This window comes from Myotis daubentonii, chromosome 14 (genome assembly GCF_963259705.1).
Source record: "Myotis daubentonii chromosome 14, mMyoDau2.1, whole genome shotgun sequence".
Lineage (NCBI taxonomy): Eukaryota > Metazoa > Chordata > Mammalia > Chiroptera > Vespertilionidae > Myotis > Myotis daubentonii.
The window spans coordinates 57603039-57629567 of NC_081853.1; the positions used below are offsets into that span (position 1 = coordinate 57603039).

Sequence of the window (26529 nt, forward strand, 5' to 3'; positions counted from 1 at the left end):
CCCAGCATCCTTCACCTCCTCCTCCCGCTTCTCCTGTCCCCCCTCTTCCCCGCCTTGCCCTACCGCCACCAAGCCCCCCACTCCTCTACCCCCCGCTCCAGCACAATGATATCCCAGACCCTCCACCCGAACCTCCTGCCCCCCTCAGCCCCTGGGGATTCCTCAGTCTTCCTGCTCCACCATGCCACCCACAGCAGTGCCCAAGCCCAGCCCACCCCCACCCCCCCAGCCCTGGAAGGCCCTTCAGTCTCATTGGGGACAGGCCCCGCCTCCTCCCCCTGCAGCCTGACCCCTTCACCCTGCCCCAGGCTGTGTCCGGGTCTTTCTGCCACTCCCCCTCCTCCTCCCTGGCCTCCCTTCCTCATGCCCGCCCATCCCCTGACTCAGACTTCATGAAGCTTGGGGGGCCCAGGCTGTAGCCTGGCATTCGCACCACCCGCCTGACCCGGCCCTGGCCAGCCTGCCAGCCTCCCCCCTGCCAGGACTTGGCCGGGCGGTGCCTCCTGCCGCTAGGCCCGCCCCTCTAACACCTGCTGTTCTCCGGGTCCACGCCCCTCGCCCCTCGGCCCTTTCTCTGTGCAGCCCCTGCCGCCCGGAACGGCGAAGCTCTGCGAGCGCTGGGCTCCCGCAGCTGTCGGCTGTCACTGGGGCCCGGGTGCGGCAGAGCCAGGCCCGGGAGGCAGCGGAGGGAGGGCCTGCAGGGAGCCCTCCACCCCCAGGGCCGGTTGAGCCCACGGAGGGAGGGGGCTAATGGGGAAGGGCCCTGCTCCAGCCCCTCACCCACAAGGTCAGGAAGCAGTCAGCAGCTTCCCGTCCCAGATCACCTGTGGGCTGCAGCGTCTGCAAGGGGCAAACCCGGCAGGGGGAGAAAGGGGATCTGCGGCCCTGCCCCTGCCCCTGCCCCTGCCCCCTGCGCCTGCCCCCTGCCCCCATCACTGTGGGATGGACTGAGGAGCCGAGTGGCTGGCAGGCATGGACACACTGGCCTGAGGCCCACCTGGGTGTGTGGGAGCTGGCATTCCCTAGGGGCTGGGTGGAGGCAGAGCCTCCTGGCAGGGATGAGGCCCCGGGATCTCGTTTGGGGCAAGAGACAGGATTGGGGGCCTGGGAGGGGCCTGGACAAGGAACTCAGGCGGCAGACACTGCAGCCCTGCCCCACCCTCTCCCTGACTGAGGGCAGTTTGAGCCTGGTGGCTGAGCCACAGGCTGGGCGGCTGCAGTCACGTCGCTGGGCTGGCGTGTGGCTGGCTTGGCACCCTGGGTGGGGGAGAGGGGTTGACTCGGAGGTTTTCCTGGCTTCAGGATGAGCCACCACCATGGGGCTGCCCAGGACGTGGTCAGGGCCTCCTCCAGGCCTCGCAGTCCCTACAGCCTCAGAGGCCCCCTCCCTGAGGCCCTCCCGTTCTGTGGCTGGTCGCTGGGCCTCAAGCACCTGCTGGGGGGGGGGCCCGGGGGGGGGCCGGGGGGATGGGCCTCCTCCGGCTGGGACAGCTCCGGGCGGAATCTCTGCCTCCCCTCACCCAGCGGCTGCCAGGACAGGACAGCCACAGGCAGTGGGGGATCCCCAGGAGGCAACCTCACGGAGTCCCTCCGATCGGGGAACAGGGCACCTGGGATGGCCCAGCCTGCCACCTCCATGGCTGGGAGTTTCCCAACTGCCAGCGACAGGGAGGCGTTGAGGGGCCGCCCCGCCAGCGCTGGGACAATGGAGCCTTGTGCCCCAGGAGTGGGAGTAGGGGCAGGAAGGCCACGGGCAGGTGGGGGTGCTGGGCTGCACCCAGGGAGGCCCTGCTTGCCAGGACCCCACCCAGGACCACTGCCAAGCGGGACAAGGGGATCTTGGCCAGACCCTGCGTGGCCCACCCAGGGGGAGGCACTGGGTGCGCCAGGCAGACAATGCCAGCCCTCAATGGCCCCTCTGTGCACGGTTCCCCCCGGAGGGAAGAAAGGAACCGACTCCTGCGGCCGCTTCCTGCTGGCAGGCCCCGCTGCTGGGGGCCCCGGCGCCCCGCCCTCCTTCCTAGGGCTCCGGGGTCCGGCCTGACCGCGAGGGGAGGCAGGGATGCAAGTTTGGGGGCGGGACCTGTTCCTGTCTGTCAGCCTCAGCCCTGGGGCAGGGGTAGCAGGAAAGGCCCGGGGAACCGGCGGGGCGCGGCCGGGGCGCGTTCATCTCCTTCCGACGGGGCGGGCGGCTGCAGCCTCTCTTCTCCTGCCAGCGTCGGGGGCCCCCAACCCCCCGGCTTCGGGGGCACTGGCAGGTGTGCGGAGGCGGGTCCCGGCCCCACCCTCTCCCCTCTCCGCCCTCCCCGCCTCCACGGCGCCGACCCCGGCCCGGGGCGCTTTGTCCCGTGGCGAGCCCGGGGCCCCCGCGGCCCCACAAAGCCGCCTTTGTGCCCGTGGCCTCGGCGGGACCCCGTGACGTCAGCCTCCGGGACGGCGCTGCGGGGCGAGCACGGGCGGCGGCGCCCTCTGGTGGCCACGGGCGGAGGCGCGCCTCCCAGGCGTCGTCCCCCACCCCCCACCCCCCCTCCCCTGCGCCGTGGGGCCGGCTTCCCGGAGCTGGGGGAGCTGGGCGAGGCTGCTGGCCTGGCCCCCCACAGCCCCCCGCGGTCATCAGCCAGTTTCCTCTGCAGCAACAAATGTGCGGGCCTCCCCAGAGCCCCCCGGAAGCGCCCCTTTCCTTGAGCCCTAGTCCCCGTGTAGGTGAAGGGTAGCCACCTGCCCACATCAGGGTTGGAGGGCACCTCTGGGCAGAGGCCCCCACTGTCCCCAACTCTGTCCAGTCCAGCCCAGGGCGCCTCAGTTCTGGGCAGGGCTCTGGGCAACACGTCAGACTGGGAGGCGGGAGGGGGCGGCCAACCTGGCCAGTGACCACACGGCCCCCGGGCCTCAGGCCTGGGCGCTGAGTCAGTTTCCTTCCACTCCATTCACCGGGCACCTCCTTCTCCGCGTCCTTGGAAGTGTGCCCCCTGACCCTCCAGCAAGGCTGGATGCTGCCCCCCCCCCCCCCCCCCGCCGGACGCAGAGGTGCTGGGGGGAGAGGGGAGACATACGAAGTGCCGAGTCCTGGGCCTGAGCCGGCAGCCCAGCACCCGGTGCCGCCTCGGTGAGGGGAGGGTCCCACCGCCAGGCGGCACCGCAGCCTGGTCTCTGCTCCCCAGAAAGAAGGAGGCTGAGCAGTGCTTGGTGTTTTTCTTTCTACATTTTATTATTTCAAACCAGGTGAACAATTCCCGAAAACGTGAAAAAAGCAAGGAAGTGTTCAACGCTGAAGGACCCGACCTGGGGGAGGGCTCGAGGGGCCTGGCCCCTCGGCAGGCAGCGGCGGTTCCTAGGTTAGCGCTAAGGGCTACATGGAGGTTAATGGAGCCGGTGGCCCTGGGACAGGCCTCTGTGAAGCTGGCAGCCCTTGGACCCGACGGTGTGGGGCAGGGGGCCGCACAGGGGCAGCCAGCAGGGCGGGTGTAAACACACGGACACACTCAAGGCACGGCGTCGCTCAAATGGGGCTGGGGGAGCTGGTCAGGATCGGACAGTTTTAAATAGTTTTTCCTCTAAAAAGTTTCTAAGTTTGCGTGTTTTTTTTCCTTTCGTTTTTTTAAAAAGCTACGAGAACGAGCGGTGGACTGTGGTCTCCAGGAATGGTGGTGTCTCACGCGTCTTGTGCTTTTCCTTGGGGCCTCCGAGCGGCTGGGGTGGGGGCGGGGGCAGGAGGCTCCCTGTAAACATCTGGCCTTGGGCTGGGCCAGGGGCTGGGGCTGGGTGAAGCCGGGGTCCCAGGCTGGAGAAGTGAGTGCCCCTCCCCCATCACAGAACAAGACAAGGGCCGAATCCAGAACAGACATGCCCAGGAAAGGGGTACCCAGCTGTTCCCAGCACCTGGGACAAGGGCAGGCTTCGGACAGGGAAGCCTGTGGCACCCCCTTCCCCAAGTCTTGGGAGCTGAGGGAGGCAACAGGGGGAGCCAAGAACAGAGAGAGGGGGGAAGCGGTGGGGAGGGCAGGTGGGGGGCGTGGTCCTCTTGCCCCCATCTTCCTTAGGAACTGGGGGAGCAGATTCGGCGGCGGCCCTGAGGGGGGGGCAGGCAGGGCATGGGTCAGGAGGTAGACACTGTGTGACTCCTCCCACCCCCACCCCCCGACAATGACCTGTTCCTTTCCCACCCATTTGTTACCAGGGACACAGTGGCCACCCAGAAGCCAGTGCCCGTAGCTGGGCTCCTTGGGGGAGGGGGTCTGAGGCTGGCAGAGTCTTCCCGCCTCCCCAGGCCCAGGGGAGCCAGCCCCGCTCAGGAGCCTCAAGAGCCTCAAGGTCGGAGGCAAAGAGGGAGGAGCACAGAGCCGTTACACTGAGTGACAGGTGGGGGCCCCAGCGTCCTCCAGGCTGGGCCCGGGGTCTGGTGGTGAGGAAGTGAGTTTTCTCCCAGGAAGGCCGAGCAGCCCTTTAGCTCTGTCCCAGCGCACAGCCAGGCACTGCGGCTGTGCGGGCCACCGGGCAGCACGGAGCCCAGCCCTGCCCGCGCCCAGGCACTGGGTGACCCTCCTGACTCACCAGCCTGCGTGCCCCTCGTCCTCTGCTCTCCTACTGGGCGCTCACCTGGACTCCTGCGTCCCCGCTCTGGGTCAGTGGCCCTGCTCTGTCCCTCCCCAGCTCCCTGCCTGGCCCCGCCCCGGCCCCCAGCTCCCTGCCTGGCCGCGCTCCGGCCCCCCAGCTCCCTGCCTGGCCGCGCCCTGTGCCCCCCAGCTCCCTGCCTGGCTGCGCCCTGTGCCCCCCAGCTCCCTGCCTGGCCCCCTGGCTCACCGTCCTGCCAGGTCGGCTGCCCCTCAGAAGAGGCCGCAGTCCTTCAGGTTGTTCTTGATGATGACGTCAGTGACGGCGTCGAACACGAACTGCACGTTCTTGGTGTCGGTGGCGCACGTGAAGTGTGTGTAGATCTCCTTGGTGTCCTTGCGCTTGTTCAGGTCCTCGAACTTGCTCTGGATGTAGCCGGCTGCCTCCTCGTACTTGTTGGCCCCTGTGGAGGCAGCACGGTGAGACCGGCCCGTCCCACGTGTCCCCACACGCACACAGGATGAGTGTGAGCGCAGACACATCTGTGTGGGAGGAGGATGCCCACGTGCACACGGTGGGAAGAAGGGCCCCCACCTGCTGGCACAAGTACTTAAGTCCCAAAAGCACCAGCCAGACCAAGGGCCCCACAGTTACCCTTCTGCCCAGCAGGGGGCGCTGCGAGCCAGCGGGCCCCCCAGCGCTCCGAGGCCCAGCCCCCACCTGTGTATTCGGGGAAGCAGATGGTCAGGGGGCTGTGAGTGATCTTCTCCTCGAACAGGTCCTTCTTGTTGAGGAAGAGGATGATGGACGTGTCCGTGAACCACTTGTTGTTGCAGATGCTGTCGAACAGCTTCATGCTCTCGTGCATGCGGTTCTGGGGGCAGGACAGCGGTCAGCCCCGCCCGCACACACGCCGCCCCCCCCCGCCCCGCCCTCACGGTCTCTCGCGCTCACCATCTCTTCATCCTCCGCGAGCACCAGGTCGTAGGCGCTCAGGGCCACGCAGAAGATGATGGCTGTCACGCCCTCGAAGCAGTGGATCCACTTCTTCCGCTCAGACCGCTGGCCGCCCACGTCGAACATCCTGCGGCACAGGGGCACCTTAGCTCCAGAGAAGGGAGGAGCCTCCGGAAGGATCCCGGCTCCACCCCTAGGCCGCCACTGAGGACAGAGCCTGCTCAGGGGGGGCGGCTACCCGCCCGGCTCCACACTTGTCCACTTTCCGCGACTCTGGGCCAGGGAGTGTGGCCCGGCGGGCTCGGGTGGTCAGCAGCGCCGGCTCGGGGCTGTCGGCAGGGCCGGCTGCGGCCACAGGGGCAGGTCTCAGAGCATGTGGGCTGCTGGCAAGAGCAGGGCTGCCCTCGCTCCCTGCACAGCCAGGAGCAGGTCCTGGAGGGAGGCCCCTCCCTCGTCACCTCGGGGCTGGCGGTCCGCCTCTCCACACACACACACACACACACACACACACACACACACACACACACACACACTGTGCTCACTTGAAGTGCAGGTCCTTGAAGGTGAAGTGTGTCTCCACGATGCCCGTGGTCTTCACCCGGGTCCGCAGCACGTCCTGCTGGGTGGGGATGTAGTCGCTCTGTGCGATGCGCTCCAGGTCGTTCAGGTAGCTGGACGGGGGGAGGGGGGTCAGTGGGGCCAGCAGGGCCTCCTGACCTGCGTGACCCTCGTTGCTCAGATGAGGAAACCTGGGCCAGAATCCCTCGGCTCCCCCCTGTAGGTCAGGCCGCGAGGGGCGGCTCGGTGCCTGTGGCCGGCCCAGCCCCGCACCCAGGTCTGAGACAGGCCGGCCTCCGCTGGGGGCCCGGGTGCTAGAGCTGCAGGTGCAGGGGTGGGAGGGGACAGATCAGTTCTCCAGCGAGGGATTCAGGATGCTAATCAGTAAAATTATGGTGTCAGCCGTACAGCAACCTGGCGTGTCCTTGGACTTGGATGCGGGGCTGGGCAGGCTGGGCTCCTCAGGGGAGGGCATCAACACCTACTTGGGGGTCCCAGGGGCTTATGTTACCAGCTCCCTTATTAGCTCCCATGTCAGCACCCGCCTACGGCCGGCCTCAGTATCCTGCTGAGTCCGGGGCCGGGTCCAGGCCGCCCAGCACCGAAGTCCTGCTCCTGGGGCAGGGCTGCTGGGCCAGCCCTTGGTTCCCACCAGCAGCCTGGCCAGAGGGAAATGACCTCAGAGACACAGAGACAGAACAGAAAAACAGGAAGAGCCGGGGGACCATGACGCCTGTGCTGTAACCTCCACACCAAGCCCCGCCCCCCACCAAGTGCCTCCAGTCTGGAGGCCCCTGGGTGGTTCCACCCCCGTCTCTCCCTCCCCAATAGGTGGGCTCTCCCCAGGCCCTTGCTGCCCCAGGGCAGCCCTGGAGGATGGCTGCGGAGAGAGGGGGTGTCCCAACCCGCTCCCCACCCTCAGTGAAGGCATAAACCTGCCGGAAGAGCAGGGCCCGCGTTCACTGCTGAATCCACCCCCAGAACAGCGCTGTGCACACAGCAGGCGCTTGGCAGGAAGGAGAAGGGAACGGGGAGGAGTGGGAAGTGGCCTGGCAGGCGGCTCCCGCCCGCCCTCCTGGAGGCCTGGGCACAGAGGTGGCAATGACTGACAGGGCCCACACCTCTACTGAGCCTGTGACGGTGGAAGGGCAGCGCGGAGGCCCCAAGGCCCGTGTTTGGCTGAGACTGTAGCTTGGGGGGCGGGGGCGGGCGCTCACAGGGGGTTCAGACCTCTGGGAGGGCGGATGCTGTCCACATAACGGGCAGGGAACGCCTCCCACCCCGTCCTGAGGTCCTGTCCGCAGACGGACTCCGGGCGGCTGGTGTGTGCAGGCCAGGGGGAGACGGGCACAGGGTCGGCAGCCTATCTGGGTGGCACCGTCCAGAGCCTGTGGGTGTCGCCCATAGCCCTGCAGCCTCAGCCCTGGCCGCCAGCCTGTCTGTCCTACTCCCCACGGGGCACTCAGCGCCTGGTGCCAGGCGTGGCACCGGCAGGTACTTCAGGAAAGGCGGTCAGGGCGTCGTCCTGCGGGCTGGCCTCCCTCTGGGACTCCTGGGGTCCCGTGATTCCCCAGCTGGTCCTGAGCTCAGCCATAGGCCAGCAAGGGTGAGCGCTCAAGCCCTGGGCTCCACCTCCACCCGTGTCATCTCCCAGACCCTGCCTCCCCTCCGTGTCTCCCTGCCCAGCCAGCCTGAACTTCCCCTGTGACCAAGGCACAGTCAGCACTTTACCACCCGGGAGGTGGCACAGGCTGTGCCCTGCCTGAGGGCCCTGCCCATTCCCCCCAAGTCCAGGGCAGACTCCCCTGAGGTACCCCTCACTGGCCCTGCCCCCGCGGCTGCCACCACACTGATACCTAGGTTGTCACTGCTTGGGGGCTTGCCTGCTCCCTCACCCCTGTGTCCCTGAAGCCTTGCCCAGGACCTGGCACAGAGCAGGTGGCAGCAAACGGGTCTTTAGAACGACTGTGTGTGAGGACAGATGAGCCGCCGGCGGCCCTGCCTGGCCCTCCTCCTGGCCTGGACATACCATGCCTCCCACCCCAAGCCAGACCCCGCAAGGCCTCGGCTGACAGTCCCCGCCTCTGAGGGCAACCCCGCCCACCCGCCCCGCTGGGCGCACTCACTAGGCAGCGGAGTCGTTGAGCTGGTACTCCCGGGAGCGGCTGAAGCAGGCCTGCACGCCGTGGTCGGCCCAGAGCCTCCGGATAACGCCGGACAGGTCCTCGGGGAGCACGCCCTGCTCCTCGGCCGTGCAGGACAGCGCAAACAGCTGCCTGGCGTCGTCCTGGGGACCGCAGGGGAGTCAGCCGTCGCCGGGAGCACCCTACCCCACCTGACAAGGGCGGGAGGCCCCGGGGATAGGGCCTAGGCTGGGCACCCTCAGGTTCCCAGGACAGGACGGGCCCTGAGGCCTCTGGGAGGCGGGAAGGGTGGGGAGCCCACGTACCGCGCGGGAGGGGTCAGCGAAGTCAATCTGCAGGTTGCCCATGGCTTTGACGATGGCCATGATGGACTGGATGGTGTTGCTGTAGACGACCGCCCGGTACTGCCGGCATTCCTCCTCCGAGTAGCCGTCCTCATGGATGATCCTGGCAGCCAGGGGGCGGGGTTAATGGCCACAGAGAGCGCACGGCCACCTGGGGGGCTGGGGCCTGCAGGGACCCACTTCAGAGAGGACGGAACTGCCCCCACCCCCCGGGTTCTGAGGACGGATGGCTGCCTCTGGGAGCGCCCAGAGCCGGGCCCAGGAGAGGGGAGACCGAGGCGGGGAGGCCGTCCGCACACAGCACTCACTTCATCTGCTTGACGATGGTGCTCTTCCCCGACTCCCCAGCACCTGGAACGGAGGGCGCAGGTCAGGGAGCCGGCCGCGGGCTCCACGGGACGCCGCGGGCCCAGCCACCTGCAGCCCTGGAGGCCGCGCTCACCCTCCCACCAACTGCACGGGGGAGATGGAGGCAGGCGGGCAGCAGAGCCGGCGGGGCTGCGGCTGGCAGGGCCATGCGGTCAAGGTGCCCTATAGTGGACTCTCCCCAGACGCGGCCGCCCACAGCCCACAGCCCCCCTGGCTCCCCACTGCCCTGCAGGAGTCGCCCTGCCTCCCACCGGCAGGCTGGCTCCCCCACACTCGGCGTAGCTGCCAAGGGCCCTGGATGGCACGGCGCCACGCTCCTGTCCCCAGACACGGCCCAGGGCCAAGCCCGCTGCCTGCGGTGCCCAGGTCGGCCCTGAGCAGATGGAGCCCGGGGCCTGGGGCCAGGCGGTGTGACACGCACACACGCAGGCACGCACCCCCGTGCTGACTCACTGTGCCCCCTGGCCCGGCACCCCCCCCCCCCCCCCCGTCTCCCCTGGGCCAGCGGTGAGGGCCTGGGGCCGCTCTCCTGTGACCGTCACAGCAGCCCAGGCTCTGCTCCCGCTTACGGAGGAGGACAAAGTGGCTCAGAAAGTCTGGTCCCAAGCGCGTGGGCCAGGGTTCGGACGCCCAGCCCTTCCGCTATTAGGCTCAGACCCTGTGGGATGATGCCCTGGAGATAAAACAGCCAATTCCCAGGTTTCCTCCCAGACACAGAGCCAGGTCTAGAGGGCGCAGGAGCCCGCATTCCCAGGGAAGGTGATGACCAGGGGACGGAGGGGCGGGGACAGGGCCTCCCCTCCCTCCCCTTCTTCCCGAGCTCCAGGCGCAGGCACCTCGGCTGGCCCCGGCTCACCCACCGGGCCGTTGCCCACGGAGTTCTCCTTGCTGGGTGCCCCTGCCCCGCGCCCCACCGACATGTGTCCCAACCCTCCTGACCACGGCGCAGGCCAGCAGGTGAGTGGGCAGGTCACACGCGGGGCCGCTGGCCCTCGGGGTCAGTAAAGACGCCCCAGAGGGTGGCGTGGCCGGCACACACACTAACACGAGCAACAAGGACAACAGCAACAGCCCGGCCACGAGCCAGGAGGTCATGGTTGGATTCCTGGTCAGGGCAGGTGCCCGGGTTGTGGGCTTGGTCCCCAGTAGGGGGCGTGCAGGAGGCAGCCAGTCAATGATTGTCTCTCATCATTGATGTTTCTCTCTCTCTCCCTTCCTCTCCGAAATCAATAAAATATATTAAAAAGAGTAACAGCAGTAATGACAACAGCAAAGCACGAATAGCGCCCTCTTCGGGAAATGCCACTCCAGGCCCATCACGTCCGCTAATAACCGCACCTGTTCTGTCCTCAGCCCCTGACAGTGAGGAAGCGGAGGCTGCTGTCCCGGGCTGCAGGCCCCTGTGGCCCATCTGTCTGAGTGCAGTGCCCCCCAAGCGGCCCCGAGTGCCCCGTGCGGCAGCCGGACCGCGGGCTCACGCCTGCGCAGTCTCCACAGGCCCTCCAGGCAGCAGCAGAGACGCATGGCCAGAAACCGAGGCGCAGCTGCGGCCCTGGGTGTGTTCGCAACCCAGCGGCCCTCCGAGAGGGGTCTGGGCTCCCCTCACAGGCGCCACCAGCTGCTGGCATCATGGGCAGAGGAGCACGGGGGGGTGGCAGGTATGTGTGGGGGGCAGTGAGGCGCCAGTCCCGGTGTCCAGGGGCGTGGGCTGTGGTCAGATGGCAGCACCCTTCACCGCACCGCAGAGCGGCCAGGACCGCACACCCACCTGCTGGCTGACTGGCCTAGGGGCTGCGTGAGCGTCCCTCCTGCCCAGGCAGGCACTTTCCCGCGGAGCAGGCGGGAGGGGGCACATCCCGGGCGGAGGGACCAGGAGCCACAGAGTTGGAGTCTCGGCCAGGACTGGGGCCGCGGGGCAGCGGAGGCCAAGGATGTGCAGTGATGGGTCAGAGCAGCACGCCACGCCCACCCCGGAGAACTGACACTCAGCGACAGCTCTCCGCACAGGGGACCGAGGTCCGGGTGAGGGTTGTCGCTTCCTGTGTAACTTTGCGACCCCCGTCGCCTGAGTCACCAACCAGTGTCCCTGGCTGGCCCGGGACCACTCTCTTGGTAAATGGTGTGAGCAAGGCATCGCCCTTGCCCGGCGACGGGGATGACAGCACAAACTCGCTTTGCATCTGATTTTCCTGGCGGGGCAGACTGGCAGGCACCACGGGACAGGCAGCACCCAGGCAAGCGGGCCGGAGCCAGGATGCTCGCTCCCTGCCCGGCAGCCGAGGGCCGCTTCCTGTCCCCGGGAGCCTGTCTCCCTGGCCCTCATCCTGAGTTAGGAGGGCACCGCTTCACAGGGGGCATCCCCGGTCCCGGAGCCCCGCCCCTGGCCTTAGGTGGGAAGGAGAGTGGTAGGACAAAGCGGGGTGCTGGCGGCCGGGCAGGAAGCAGGGGGACACGGGGACAGAATCAGGGGCAGGAACGGCTAGGGCAGGTCAGGGGGCCAGGGGCAGAGGGGTGGGACCACAGCACGACGCTGGTGGATGGGTGGGACGAGGACCCTGGCTCTCGGGGACCCGCCAGCCTCACTCTTCACCCCGCCAGCGGCCCCCTTCCCACCGCGGCCTGCAGTGCTGCCACCATATACGCCGGCACTTGGCTCAGAGTCTGCTTGCACCTCGCTGATCCCGGGCACCCAGCCCCCCAGCTGTGCACCTTCCCCTCCGAGGAGAGGGCTTCCCTCCCGGGCTCCAGCTTGCTGCCCAGGTGCCGGGAGGGGCCTCCAGGGGAGGTGGCCGGGGTCTCCCGCCCAGAGAGGGCCCTCCATGCAGGCTCCTGCTCAGAAGGCCCCGTGCAGAGGCCCCGCAGAGCTGGGGCGGCCAGAAGTGTTCCCACGGCCACGCCTCCTCTCAGCCCTTGCCCAGGGCGGGCGCAGCTGCTGGGCCCCGGGAGGCGGCAGTAATTGCCCTGATGTGCCGGCCCAGCGGCTGCTCTGCTAGAACATCTGCTTCCACTCCAGCCCCCGCGGAGGAGGGAGCAGATGGGGGGAGGCGGCACCAGGCCACCTGCCTGGACCAGGCCACCGGCCTCTGCAGCAGGCGCTCCGCCACCAGTCCAGCTGCATGACCTCAAGCCCAGCATCAGGTCACTGCTGTCTGTCCATCTCGGACCCTCTACCTCCTGGACCAGGCTCTGCCCTGCTGGGAGGCCCTGACATGCCACTGTCCTCTCTGGCCTCAGTTTCCCCTCTGCAGACACTGCCCAGCCTTGAATGGCCAGCCTGCTCATCTCTCACTTTCAGATCTTCGCCCAGAGGGGGATCCAGACCTGTGCCCGCCCTGGTGCCCATCCTGGCCCTCCCTGAGGCCTCAGAGCTGAGCCCCTCCAGCCTGGTCCTGGCACCCTTCCCTCCTCCCGGGAGAGGCTGAGGGTTAACACAAAGCTCTCAGCGCCCGGCGCCCGGGGAGAACCGATAAAAGTTATTAGCGGCGTTTTCTGCCCTTGGGAAGACCGCAGATTTCCCCGACGCTCTCGCAAGAGCACTGAGCCCAGTGACCCCGCGGTGAGGCCGTTCCAGCCACAACCTGCGGCCGGGCGGCCTGGAGGGAGCCTTGGAGGCTTTCAGCCGGGCCGTGGCCGTGGCCGTGGCGCTGACTCAGCAGCGGGTCCTGCCGGGACTTGTGTTAGTCGGAGCCACGCACGCTGCGGGCCCTTTGCTCGAGTCCCCACTTCCCTCCACACAGCGCTCCTCCCCTCCTGGCCGCTCGCGGCGGACACGGCCTCCCCGGGCTCAGAAGGCCGGCGGCTCCTGGGCTGGGCGGGTGGGCTCCCTGCGCACGTGGCCTGGGAGAGTGGCCGCCGACGTGGCAGGCCCAGGGCAGAGCGGCTCCCAGCAGCAGTGGCTGTGACCACAGGGTAGTCGGGCAAGCAGCCCAGCTCTAACCCACAGCACCGGGCCCGCCCCACGGCCGCCACCCGCCAACCCCGGTGGGGCGTGGGGGAATGTGGGGTGAGCCCTGGGACGCCCACCAGGGCGAGCACCACCCCGAGCACCACCGCCCGCTCCCGTCCCAGGAAGGTGCCACGTCTCCTGGCCAAGCCCGCGGTTCGGCTCCCCCCCCACGCCGCCTCGGCTCCTGCCCCTCCCCTACAGCCGCAGGGTCCCGGCCTCCACCACCAGGGGGAGCCAGCAGCCGGAGACCCAGGGAGGAGGTGGGGGCGGGGTGGTGCTGGGGAGCATCTGTTTCTGAAAAGCAGCCTCAGCCAGGGCCGTTGGGGGCGGAGCCGGGACCCTCACCCATCACCGCCCGGAGCCTGGGAAGCGCTGGAGACACAGCGCCAGGAACAATGGGAACGGGAGGGGGAGGGGAGGGGAGGGGAGGGGGGAGGGGGAGGGGGAGGGGGGCCGCCAGACAAAGGCCCTGGGAGCCCCGCCCCCGGCAGCTCTTCCTTCCTCCAGGTGCTGCTTGGGCCCTCACTCCCTGGAAGGGGCTCCGCGTGGGTCTGCGCTGCGGGTCTTGGATGGGCCTTGCCTTCCCCCAGGTGCCCCAACAAACCCGGAACCTCCCCGGGAAGTGCCAACAATCGGGCCAGGCCTGCCTCTGCCAAGTCAGCACTCTCCGTGCAAGAGGAACTGGCCGGCCAGACAGACAGACAGACAGGGCTTGCAGGGCAAGACGGTCTCCCCGGGGCCTGCCCACTGTGCAGGGGAAACTGAGGCACCGGTCGGAAAGCCCGCCTGGAGGAGAGGAGGCCCTGAAGGCAACAGGCCTCACCCTCCAGCGCCCGAGATGCCAGGACGTTGCACTCCTCTTCCCCCTGCTTCTTCATTTAAGGGGCCCCTTTGCTGTTTCCAAAGAACCGAACCCCCCACTTCTCAGTCACTATGGTGGCCCCAGGTGAGGTGCCCAGTGCCCTGAGGGAGTGTGCCAAGCCCCAAGCCTGCCCGGAGCCCCCCTGGTCCTCACTCACCCCAAACTAGCCCAGGGTCTCGCCCTAGCCGGCAGCTTGCTGAGTCCCCACAAGCCCTGGAGCCATGCTGACACCCCAGGTCCCCGCCCAGCCGAGAGGAAGGGGCAGCCTGAGTGGTCGCGAGGATGCGCTCTGCTCTGCGCAGCTCATAGCCCAGGAGCCTGCAGATCTGCTCCCAGTTTCCTAAGTCTCTCTGGCTCCTGAGCCCTGGGGTCCCGCCTGACAACACAGAGCAGAACCCCTGGGACCCCGAGCAGAGGGGAGGCCACAAACCCTGAGGCCAAGGAGCAGGAGGACCTGCCTCAGCACCGAGTGTGGCTGCCAGCCCGCACCGGACACAGTGGCACACAGTCTGCACGCGCGCGAGCCCCACGCAGCCTGTGCTCACGGGGGAGCCCCAGCGGGAACTCTGTCCTCCTCACAGGTCGGCTCCCAGTCGTCTCCCAGCTCAGGGCCCCCACGTCCGAGCGGGCGCAGTCGCCTAAGCCTGGCAGTGGTGCACGGAGCCAGCGTAAGGCCAGCGGAGTGGAGCACTCCGGTGCCTGCCTCCGCCTGGGGGCTGCGAGGAAAGGCAGGAAGCAAAAACGGGGAGCTGCGCGGTCACCGGGCCCAGGGCAGGTTCTGGTCGGAGCAGTGCCGTGACGGGATTCATGCACGGTCCTGGGTCCTGCCCTGGGGCACAGTCCCCTTGCGATCTCCTCCGAGACGGGCCACCCAGACGTGCAGCGCACGTGCGCACCCACAGCACCTGCCTGCCTCCCGGCTCATCATTCTTGCCAGCTGGGCATAGGCTCCTGTGAGGCCACAGCCGCGCTCAGAACCACTGCCCGGGTCACATCTTGGTGTCTCCACTTATTGGGTAAGTCATGTAATGTCCCGGGCCTCAGTTTCCCCATCAGTGAGATGAGTGTGAGTCAGACCCGTCCCTGAAGCGTCCGGCGCCATAGCAGCCCAGGCTCAATCAGGCAGCTGCTCTCGTCCCCAGAGGCCAAGCGAAGGCACCCAGGCCAGTGGCCAGCAGCAGGGGGAATCCTTAGCCTGGACCAGGGCCCCTCTGTCCAGCCCGGGGCAGGGGAAACCCAGAGTGAGCTAATGCCAGCTGCGGCTCCGTTTCCGGGCATTCATCGGGGCCTGCAGCCGGCCTTCCGGCCCTGGAGGCCATGGCTGCTCGGGACGCAGCAGCTCCGCTTTCCTGCCAGCTCCCGCCCGCCGGCCGGCGTCCCTCTCCCAGCCTCCACTTCCTGTGGTCAGAGGAGGGGCCTGGAACCCTCAGAATCGCCACGGCGCTGGGATCCGAGGCCAGGGGCTGCTGGAGCAGGACAAAGGCCGGGGCTGGCTCCAACCCAGAGGCGCCCAGCAGGGCGGCACAGGGCGTGCGATGAGCCCGAGCAGGCGGCCTCACCGCCCAGGCTCCCAGTGGACGGCTCACCTGCCCACCCCCAGCAGAGCGGGCCCTCTGGCCTCTTCCTCTTTGGGGCTCCTCCTCCTCCAGCTGCTTCCTCCTTTTCCTCTGGCGCGGACACCACTTCCCTGAGCCGCCCAGCCCTGCCGCCGCCTCCACCGCCCTCCGCCTGCGGGGACACGGTCCCTGCCGGGACACAGTGGGCACTGCCATTGCCACCCCCTCTGCATATTTTGAAGCCGTAGCAGCTGTGACACCAGGGACGCACCAGGCCACAAGGACACCTTCTCAACAAGCCCCGTCCGGCCCACCTGTAGGTTCTGGCTCCCGCTGGCCCGTCTCTCACTGCCAAGCCCCGATGTACCCACAGGGCGCCCCGCAGACGTTCGGCTATGCCAGGGAGAGTCCCCTTCCCAAACCGCCAAGATGGCCACAGCCCCAAGAAGCAGCATTGGGGAGAGGGTGAGGATTGGCTGGTTTTTTGTGTTTTTTTAAAAATATATATTTTTATTGATTTCCGAGAGGAAGGGAGAGGGAGAGAGAAACATCAATGATGAGAGAATCATTGATCGGCTGCCTCCTGCACGCCTCCTCCTGGGGATCGAGCCTGTAACCCGGACATGTGCCCTTCACTGGAATCGAACCCAGGACCCTTCAGTCTGCAGGCCGACACTCTATCCACTGAGCCACACCAGCCAGGGTTGGGCTGAGGTTTAGTAAGAACAAGAGCTCCAGGCCAGAGGCGGTGGGCAGAGGCCCCACCCTGGACTATGGCTGAGGGAGGGGCTGCCTCAGAGCACCAGGTCCCAGGGCCCCCATCTAAGGGCCTCACTCCAGGGCACCTTGCAGGGCACCTTAGGTGGGCCCATGAGCTATGGCCCGGCCAGAACCCGCTGGCCCCTTCCCCTCACTCAACTCCTAGGTTGGGACTCTTGCCCTGAGCTGTTGGGAAGATGGACAGAGACTGGCCTGGGCCCTGCTCTCCACCCCCCAACCCCCCACATCTGTCCAGTCCTGTCTCCCCACAGCACCAAAGGGTGTCGGGGGGCAGCACTTGGGCTCTGGTCAGACCTCTCATCACCTGCTGGGGGGTGTGGTGCGACAGGGGCTTGGTCCCTCGGTGGCTAAGAGTTTCTGTGAACAAAGCTTCCTTCATCCTGTTCCTGCCTAAAGGATGGGTGGTGCCCGGCTGGCGTGGCTCAGTGGTTGAGCCGGCGTGGCTCAGTGGTTGAGCCGGCGTGGCTCAGTGGTTGAGCTGGCGTGGCTCAGTGGCTGAGCGTGGACCTATGATCCAGGAGGTCATGGTTTGTTTTGATTCCCCGTCAGGGCACAGGCCCAGGCTGCAGGCTAGATCCCCAGTGTGAGGCGTACAGGAGGCAGCTGATCCATGATTTTCTCTCATCATTGATGTTTCTCTCTCTCTCCCTCTCCCTTCCTCTTTGAAATCAATACGAATATATTAAAAATAAAATAATGGGGCTTTTAAAGACCAAGGCCAAGAGCTTCACAGCCAGGGCTCGTGTCCAGGGCAGGTATTCAGGACCAGCCCTGCTGGAGGCCTGGGGCCCTCGCTGGGGTCCCACCTGACAGGCTGCCCAGGTCCCCATCTGGCAGCCGAGGCTCCAGCTCCAGCACAATGGCGTCCCGAGGCTGCCGGGCCTGGCATGGAGGCCTGCGCTCCAGCTGCCTTGCCGTCCACCCCAGCCACAAGGGGCTCATTCTCTTCTCCTCACCACGCTGCCCTCTGCCTGGGGTTCTCCGCCCACCCTCCCGGGACACCCTCCCGCTGAGCTCAGCGTGGCTTCCTTTGCAAGGCCACCCAGTCTCTCCCGGCCGCCCAGCTCGAGGGCATCCCCTGAAGGACCCCCTCCCGCCCGCCCTACAGGAGCCTCAGGCCGCCGGCCCAGCACCGGGCAGGGCTGCGCTCGCGGGACTGGGCAGGACGCAGGCAGAAGGTGTCAGAAATGGCTCAGACCCCCTCACTCCTAGTGTGGGAGCCCCGCGCCCGCCCGCCATGGAGACAAAGCCTTGCCCCGCCTGGGGGAGGGGTGGGAAGAGCCTGGGAGGCCCGAGCTGCCCCGCCCCATTCAAATGCTAATGAGCTCCAGCCGGGAAGGCGAAGGCTGTGGGGGGAAAGGCGGGACTGGAGGTAGGCTGGGTCCCTGGACCCCCAGGAAGGCGGCTCAACCCGCCAGGGCTGGGCCTAAGGCCCCCAGGACAGTCTGTCACTCCAGGTGGCACCAACTGTCTACACTACACGCCATGGTCTCCCCACTTGCTGTGAGCAACTGCCTGAGGTCAAGGAAGGGGGTTCCCCAAAACTCCATCCTGGGGCCAAGCAGCCTGGAGGCTGGGGAGACCCCTCCCTACCAAACTCTCCGCTCTGCAGGGGTGAGTGAGGGTCCCTGCCTGTTCCCACGCTCCGGGCTCTGGTGCACTCCCCGCCTGTGGCTGCAGCAGGCACCGGGGCTCAGGTTCAGGTGGAGAGCCGACCAGGATTTACCAGCTGGGCTGCTCGTCCAGTGCACTAGGTGGGCTCGGGATTTGAACCCAGATCTGGTGACCCCAAGAGCTGGTCCAGGGAGGGTGAGCCAGGAAACAGCCACCCCAGGGCTGGGGAACCCAGACCAGGTCTTCCTCCCTCAGTACCTGGCGGAGTTGGCCCCTTTGCCCCCCTTGTCTAGTCTTAGCAAATGTCATTCTTCAAGGCTACCCAGAGGGCCCCTTCCTAGGAGGCACCCCCACTTTCACCCATCCCCCAGCCAGCTACCTACCGTGGGCCAGGCCCTTTGTTAGAGACACAGACAGGACAAAGGCCATCGACGGCCCTTCGTAAACCGAATGGAGCCCTCGCATGTACAGTCTGCGCTGGCCAGGCCAGGACTCCTGAGCCCTGCTCTGGTCTGAGCCCCAAGAGCCAGACAGGCCTGCGACAGTCCCCAAATAGCCTGAGCAAGCTGGGGGTCCCTCTGAGGTCACACCGAGAGGAAGGAGCAGACCACAAAGCCATTCTCCTGTGGGAAGAGTTGGAGTCCCTACTGTGTGCCAAGCCCAGAGACTGGCTGCAGACTGGAGTGGGGGGAGGGCTGTGTGAGGTGCTGGCACAGCCTGTGATGAGACCAGCAGGGAAAAGCCTCAGAAGCTTCCGTCTCAGGATCCCCCAATCCTGGTCATCAGCCCGACACCAAGCCCTTTCCACCCACCTGCCCACGATATGCCAGGCTGTGGCTCATCTCACTCCATCCACCATCCCCAAGACCAAGTTCAGTAGCACTTCCTTCACTCAACAAACAGACAAGGAGCACCCAGTGTGTGCCAGGCTCCATGCCCAGCCCAGGAGGAGCCCTGCCCTGCCATCTCAGGGTGGGCGGGCAGCTCTGCCCAGACACGGGCTCTAAGGGGGGAGCCGCAGCACCAGAGCCAGGGGTGCACCCAGCCTTGGTGAAGGGGCTGCCAGGAAGGTGCCGGGCGGTGGTGCCTGGGCAGGGTCTTGAAGAGGAGGCGTGAGTTAGGTGGAACCGGGACAACACCCCAAGTGAGGGGCCACGAAGTGCCAGGGCTGGAGGCGCCGCTGTGCTGACACGCGAGGCTTTCCCGGCCGGTGACCGACACTGTCTCCTTTGCCCACACACCCATCTGAAATCAGAGAAACCCCCAAACCCGGACTCTGGCTTCCTTTCCCCTGACGCCCAGATTCCGCCGGGGACAACAGGTGGCGGTGTCCCCGGAGCGGGGCTGGTATCAGCACCTCTGTCCCCCACCAAGCTGCCAGGAACACCTCTCCCCCGTGCGCACATCTGCCTCTGCCGGTGACAGCCTGGCCCGGCGCTGGCGCTCTACCCAGGCCGGGAAGGAGCCAGGGTGCGGGTGGGGCAGCGGGCGTGGTTCTGGCTGGGAAGGGAGGCTGGCAGTTACCCAGCGAGTCCCGTTGCCTGGACGGAGTCCTTCCCGCTATGTGGGCCGGGCGCCCGGCACTCGGGCTGCTCCACGGGCTCCATCACCTCCCTGCACCTGGGCGGGAAAGGGCCGCCGCCAGGCACTTCCCACCTGGGCCCGGGCAGCCCATCCCACAGAGAGAGCAAAGGGGGGCAGGAAGCTGAGGGGGGCCCGCGGCCCAGAAGACGTGGAGCCGGACCCTGCACCCGGCTCTGCCAGCCCGGCTCCCGGCCCGCATCTCAGCTGCCACACAGACCGGCCCGGGAAGAGGCTGCCGGAGGCCGGCAGAGCTGGGAGCAGCAGGACGGGGTCCCCTCCCAGCCCAGCGGGCGTTCCCCCGCGAGACACCCACTCGCCGTTCCCGCAGCGGAGACAGGAAGAGGCGAGCGCCCGACGCAAAACAGCCCAGGAGGCCGGGCCGCCGCCCCTCCCGCCCCTTCGCTTCCTCCCGCAGAGAGCGGATGCCATTTTGAAAGCTCCGGGCTGTGCCCCAGAGGCCAGGCCCCCAGGGACAGTCAACAGATGGGCGGCCGACGGAGACACGCCGTCCCGGGCCCTACGCCCGCACGGAAGGCCCCGTCTCTCAGCCAGGGACCCACAGCGACTCGGGGTGAGGGGCCACACCCCCCCACACCGTCCAGCCTCCACGCTGCTGCGGGGGCCTCCCGCCTCCTGAAACCCCCCAGACCAGGCTGCCAGGGCACCACACCTGCTCCGGCGGGAGGATGGCCTGGGGCAAGCACAGGCCCACAGTCTCCGCAAAAGTCCAGCTCAGTCCCCCCCCCACCCCCACCCCCGCCACACTCACCGGCTGGCCCGCTGGCCCCCTCGCAGGGCTCAGCATCCCCCTCCCGGCCTTGTGGCCCAGAAGGGGTGCGGGAAGCCCGGCAGGCCCGCAGCTCTCGCCCGCCCACTGGGGCAGCAACATGTCGGCTGTCTCACCACTTCCACTTCCCCCCACCCCTCAAGCAGCCACCATCTTCCCTGGGATTGAAGGCACCACGACCTGCACTCCTCAGCACTCCCCTCTGTGCCCCCACCTCCCTCGCAGGCCCCACGGGGCTTAGGCACTGGGGGGCGGACAGCCAGCGGCTCCCCCGGGAGGCCCAGGCCTGGCGCCCTTCCCCAGCGGGCCCTCTCCTCCCGCCCGGCCGGCCCATGGGCACAGGATGGATGAGGGCCTCTGGGGAAGGCCAGAGTGGGGGAGAGGACGTGCGGGAGGGGGAGCAGCGGGTGTGAGAAGGGATGCGTGCAGCGAGGAACTTGGTGGGCCAGATGCATGGAGCAGGGGTCTCTAAAGGTTTGGGGGTTCCAGCTGGAGGGCTCATGAGCAGTCAGGGTTTCCCAATCAAAAGGCCCCCTGGGGTCAGGATGCACAGGTGGGTATGGGGTCCAGAGTAGAGATGGGCACAGAAGGGGAAGGAGGGAGTGGGGGGGACCTGGCAGGGGCCTCAGGGATGCTCATGCCCAGTGGGAACAGGGGAGCAAGTAGGGGGAGAGGTGGTACCTGGGAGGGGGGCGCTGATTGGGGTTTGAGGGTCTGTGAGTTTGGTCGGCCAAGGGCGGATGGTCACGCAGAGTTCAGGGCAGCTTCCGTTGGGGCAGAAGTGGGTGGGTTTGGGGGTTTGGGATGAGTTGAGGGTCTGACCTAGAGTCTGGACTATGGGCCAGAGGTCTAGGCCAAGCCAGAGTTTTGAATCATTATTTGGGGGTCCTGGCCAGGCCGGGTCGGGGCCCAGGCTCAGTCTGGGGGTTCAAAGCCCTAGCCTGGATGCCAAAGTCCTGGGCGGGGGGGTGAAGCGGGAACAGCGGTCCCAGCGCAGGACGCGGCCTCACCCAACAGCAGCAACTTCACCTCCCGCGCCGCCTTCTCGCCGTCCTCCCGCAGGTTCTTGTCGATCATCTTGGAGCGCTCGGCCGCCGCCTTGTCCTCGGCGCTCACCGTGCAGCCCATCCCGCCGCCCGCCGGCCCGGCCGCCGCCCGGCCCCCACACGGCCCCCGGCCCGGCTCGGCCCGCGCGACCCACTCGCTCCCGCCGCCGGCGCTCTCGGGGCAGCTCTCGGGTCCGTAGTTCCGAGCGTCTGCGGGCGGCGCCTTCCAGGGCTCGGCGCACCGACGGCGGGGCGGGCCGGGGGCGGGGCCCGGGCGAGCCCGGCCTGGGACTGGGCCGGGGCGGGCCCGGGGGCGGGGCCGTGGGGATCCTGGGCCGCTGATTGGCTCGCGGGCGGAGGGGGAAGACGTGCGGCACCGCCCAGGCTCGGGCCAGGCTGGAGGCGGGGCCTCGCCGCGGGAGAGTCGCAGCGGCGCAGCCGAGCCGGGGGGATTGGGCCCGGGCCGACAGCCGGCGAGGCCGGGCTCCGATTGGGTCGGAACGCCAGGCCTGGCGGCCGGACGGCGGGGGCGGGAGGGCCTCGGAGCCCGAGGGTGGGGATCCGGTGCCGCGCGCGCCGAGCAGGAACCAGCCCTCGGAGCCGCTGCGAGCTGCGTGCACTGGGCGGGGAAGGCGTGTCCTCGTCGCCCGTTCGAGTCCATGAACCCCGTCACCCTGTTCCGGGACCGCAGAGCCGGGCCTCGGGACCGAGGCTGCCTCCTCCTGAGGAGGGCTTGGCCCGTTTAAAGAGCAAAACAAAACACGTCTCCCCGACGGGCGCTCAGCATGGTCTCCGGACACCCTCGCCGCCACAAGCAATGCCTGAACACGTGGGACACATGGCAGTTCTCTCCCCCTTCCTCTTTCTCACAAATTAATTTTTTAAAAAGTCCATTGCCACCTCTACACCTCCTCTGGAGCCAGCATTTACTTCTCCATCCTTCTCTGGTCGCCTAGGAGGCATCCTCCTACAGGTAGCCATCCTGGGCTTCAGCCTGGGACCCCAAACTGGGACCCAAAGGAGGGAGGGAGATGCCAACTGACCTCCGGAACCATAGTGGCCATGATCTGATGGCCTTTCCACTAGACAGGCTGCAACCCTATGCATTGCTACTGGGACAGCTGGGGAGGCCTCAACCCACGGACAAGGACAAGGAAGGTCCACAAAGCCAGGAGGAGGGCTGGCCACGGATGCTGGGCCCCCCACAACCCTCCACCCCCACCCCCCCTGCATCACCAGCTCCCCCCTTCCACCCTGGCACACATCTTGTTGCAGCTCACAGGTCTCGGGCTGTCCGCCCCCCTTGGAGGGCTTGTGTGTCCCTATCTGAGCGGCTCCCTTGCTGAGGAGCCACTGGCCTGTAAGTCCTCCAATGGCTCCCCCTGGGCCCCCCTCCTTCCTGGAGCCAAAGCTCAGACAGGCGCTGCCGCAAGCATGCCACAAAGATGAAGACACAGGATGCCCACTTGGGACACAGACACCCCGAGATATGCTCCATAGGTGCCTCTGATCCACGGAACCCTGTAAAAACCGCGCACAGAGCCCGGAACACAGCCTGTTGGAGGCTCGCCTCTGCCCCCACCAGCTCCGCCCCAAGCTTGAGAGCTGATCCTCCCTCCTCGAGCCTCCCCAGTCTGCTCCTAGCAACAGCCAACAGCTCTTGCCGTTGCCGGGCAACAGGGAGAACCTGTCAGCTCCTTGGAGGCCAGGCTCACCAGAGGTGGGCCCACACAGACCCCCATGGACAGAGGCGGGGCAGGATGGGGCCCAGGAAGGCATGGCCTCCTCCAGCCCCAGGTCAGGTTATGTGGTCCTTGCACCGGTCCTACCAGCTAGCGGCTCCTTTCCAGGTAAGTGTTTTCCTAGAGAGTCCAGCGACCCCTGCCTCCACCCCTCCAGGATGCTCCCTCTCCGTCTGCAGGGAGCTCCCCAGGGCTATGGCTAGGCCTCTGTTTGCTACTCCGGTCACATACCTCCCACTCAGGGGCTCAGAACCGCCCCCCCGCCCCCCATCTCCAGCCCAGGTTCTCCCCTGACCACCAGCCCGTTTCCCAGGCTGCTCTGAAGCTTCCCCAAGACACTTCACCACTCCCCACCCACCCCCACAACTGGCCCTGTTCTTGGGACCCCGACTTTATGAACTCTCACCATCCAGAGCCATGACCACCGCCCCATCCCTGCATCCTGTCAATTTCTCCCCCTCCTCAGCTCCCCTTCAAATGTGTCCCTGTTCTCTGTCCCTAGAGTCTCTTACTCCAGGCCTCCAGCCTCTCCATGGCTCTCCTGTCTCCCCTACAGTTCATCCTCTACACTCGGCCAAGGGGATCCTGATGAAAGACATCACATCGCTCTCCTGCCCACAAACCTTACTTCTGTGTAGATTGATGTCAGAGAGGAAGGGAGAGGGAGAGAAACATCAATGATGAGAGAGAACCACTGATCGGCTGCCTCCTGCACGCCCCCTACTGGGGATCGAGCCTGCAACCCCGGCATGGGCTGTGACCTCCTGGTTCACAGACCAACGCTCAACATTGAACCACACCAGCCGGCTTACAAGCCTTCTGTGGCTCCCCAGTGCCCTGAGATGAAGCCCACACACACTGCTTTGGACTGGGCAGGAGGCAGAGGTGGTAGAGTGGAGGGTGACCACAAGGACTCTGGGGAACAGCCTGCAGACTTGCTGGCGGCATATGACTTTGAACAAGGACAAGAAACGCCCTGTGCCTCACTTTCTTGTCGGCAAAATGGGCCTAATATTACTATCTCCCCACGGCACTGGCTGAGGTCAGGGCAAGGGAGGAAGAGTGGGTGAGATGCGCATGCCCTGGTTGGCTGGCTCCCTTGGTCGGAGCATTGTCCCATACACCAAGGACTGAGGGTTCAGCTCTTGGTCAGGGCACATACCTAGGTTTCAGGTTTGGTCCCTGGTTGGGTGTATAGGAGAGGCAACTGATCGATGTTTCTCTCATATCAATGGTTCTCTCTCCCTCTCCCTTTCTCTAAAAAATCAGTAAAACATGACCTCAGGGTGAGGAGATTATATATACATATATTTAAAATATATTTTTATTTATTTCAAAGAGGAAGAGAGGAGAGATAGAAACATCAATGGTAAGAGAGAATCATGGATCAGCTGCCTCCTGCACACCCAACTAGGGATCGAGCCTGCAACCCAGGTATGTGCTCTTGACCAGAAATTTTTTAAAAATATATTTTATTGATTTTTTACAGAGAGGCAGGGAGAAAGAGAGGAATAGAGAGACAGAAACATCGATGAGAGAGAAACATCGATCAGCTGCCTCCTGCACACTCCCCACTGGGGATGTGCCCGCAACCAAGGTACATGCCCTTGATGGGAATCGAACCTGGGACCCTTCAGTCCGCAGGCCAACACTCTATCCACTGAGCCAAACCGGTCAGGGCTTGACCAGAATATTTCTTTAAATATTCAGAATGTGCGAGACACATGGAAAGCCCTGGATAGGGGTGAGCTGTCACAGTAGCAATTCCCGCAAGGCCCGCAGGTGTCCCTGCTGAGGTGTCCCCCTCCCTCCGCTGGCGCTAGGCCAGCACGCCAGCACTCTGCCTCGCCTGCTCCCCTGCCCCTTCCCCACTCATCCCTCCTCCTCTGTCCTTCCCCGTTGTGTCCTGGGCCTCCTCCTCCCCGACAGACCTCAGCGTCCCGGTGGGCCCTCTCCCCCAGGCCTCTGATTCCAGACGCCTGGCAGCACCATCCCTGAGGTGGCTCAACACTTGTCAAATCGAATGAATGAATCCCACCCTTCCACTCTGGAGCTGGGAGAGGTGTAACGACTAAACCTGTGGACACCGAAACTATTTGCCATAGTTGCGTGTGCAAAGGAGGGAGGAACCAGGGTCAGGGAGCCTTCCTGGTGGAGGTGCCGTGGGAGAGCTACAGGGAGAAGAGCGATGGGAAGAGCAATCCAGGAAGCGGGGACAGGGAGGTGGGAGTGGGAGGCCGAGGAGAAAATCCAGAGCCACTGCTGGAGGAACCCCTTGCTTTGCAGCTGAGACAACTGAGGCCAGAAGGGGCCAGGACCCACCCATGCCATCTAGTGAGGGGTGTCACCAGCACCGGCTGCCTTCACTTGGGGACCCAGGATCCTTTAGAGAGACGTTGTTTTGGGGGCCGGGGGTGGCTTCCTAGACAGAGGTATGACCTGACCCTGGGCACGCAGCCCAGCACCACTGACTAGGACATAAAAGACAATAAAATGGCATCGAGCAGAACTGGCGGCACTTCAGCTGGGAGGGAGGTGGCGGCTGCCGCTCATGGGGCAGCCAGGACAGCCCTGGGGAGACCCCAGGCCACAGAGCAGGCCCAGCGTGTCCTGAGGTCCTGGCCCCGGCTGAGCGGGGGCTGAGCAGCGGGCGGAACGGAGCCCCTCAGTGGGCTGAGCTCCAGGAGGGGAAGCTGCCCACTTCCCCAAAGGCAGTTTCGGGCGGGTGTGTCTGCCTCACCCGCGCCCAGAAACAAGCAGAACCCCACAGGGGTGCCCGGAGCCCAGGGTGCTGACCACCCCGCGTCGATGGCTCCCAGGTGCAGGGAGTCCCTGTGAGGCCCTGTGACCAAATCACAGCCTGGCAGCCAGCGCCCCACAGCTGCTGCTGAGACCTCGGGGGCTGGGGCCGGCCCCTCCCTGCAACCCCACGTCAGGCTCCACCTCCTGGGGCAGCCCTGCACCTCCCCTTCCTGCTCCTCAGCCCAGGGGCCTCTGAGATTGGAGTCAGCTGCCTGCCCTCCCCGGCCCTTCCTTCCAGCCCCTCTCCAGGCTCCTCTCCCTCCCAGAGAAGCAGCCCCAAGCCTGGGGGCCGCGGGGCCCAGGGTACCCCTTCCTGCTCATCCACCTCCTGCACAGACAACTGTCTGTTGTCCTGGAGAACTCAGGCCCCAGCGCTCCTTGCCAGAAGATTCTGGATGGACTGGGGGGCCTCCCTTGGAGGGAGGGGGGCTCGAGAGGAGAATTCATCTGTTCAGAGGGTGTTCGCTGTGACGCTCTCGTGCTGAGAGCCACGGGGTGAGAGAGGAGCTGGGAGCCCGCCCTCGGGGAGCAAACCCAGGAAACAGGAAAGAACTGCACAGCTTCGGAGAAAACCACCCGGCCACCCAAGCGCCACTGGGGGCCATGCAGCAGGGAGCAGTCCGAGGAGGGGAGCTCTAATGATGAGAAGGGACCACCTGTGTGACAAGCCAAGAGAAGGGCGTGAAGGGCAGAGGCAACAAAGACCCGAGGCAGGAAGGAGCCAGGAAGGAGCGAGCTGGCCAGAGCAGAGAGAGCCAGAGGGACAGAGGTGTGAGGGCGGACTGCCTGCCAGAGGCATCCCTGAGGAGTGGGCAGGGAGGGAACCCCAAGGCCCCAGGGGATGCTGGGGTAGGGAGGGGTCTGTCCCTAGAGTCTCATGTCTGGCC

The 26529-nt window shown here is 66.3% G+C and overlaps 1 protein-coding gene across 1 annotated transcript; it reads right to left on the minus strand.

Annotated features, from left to right (window-relative positions):
- Positions 1-3183: 3183 nt before the first annotated feature.
- Positions 3184-21317, minus strand: GNAI2 (G protein subunit alpha i2). Its single transcript, XM_059664686.1, has 9 exons — positions 21063-21317; positions 8863-8905; positions 8516-8657; positions 8193-8353; positions 6051-6179; positions 5506-5635; positions 5272-5425; positions 4801-5014; positions 3184-4069 (listed from the first exon to the last, which is right to left on the minus strand). The coding sequence occupies exons 1-8, from the start codon at positions 21178-21180 to the stop codon at positions 4824-4826; spliced, it is 1068 nt and encodes a 355-aa protein (XP_059520669.1). The 5' UTR covers positions 21181-21317; the 3' UTR covers positions 3184-4069; positions 4801-4823.
- Positions 21318-26529: the final 5212 nt, after the last annotated feature.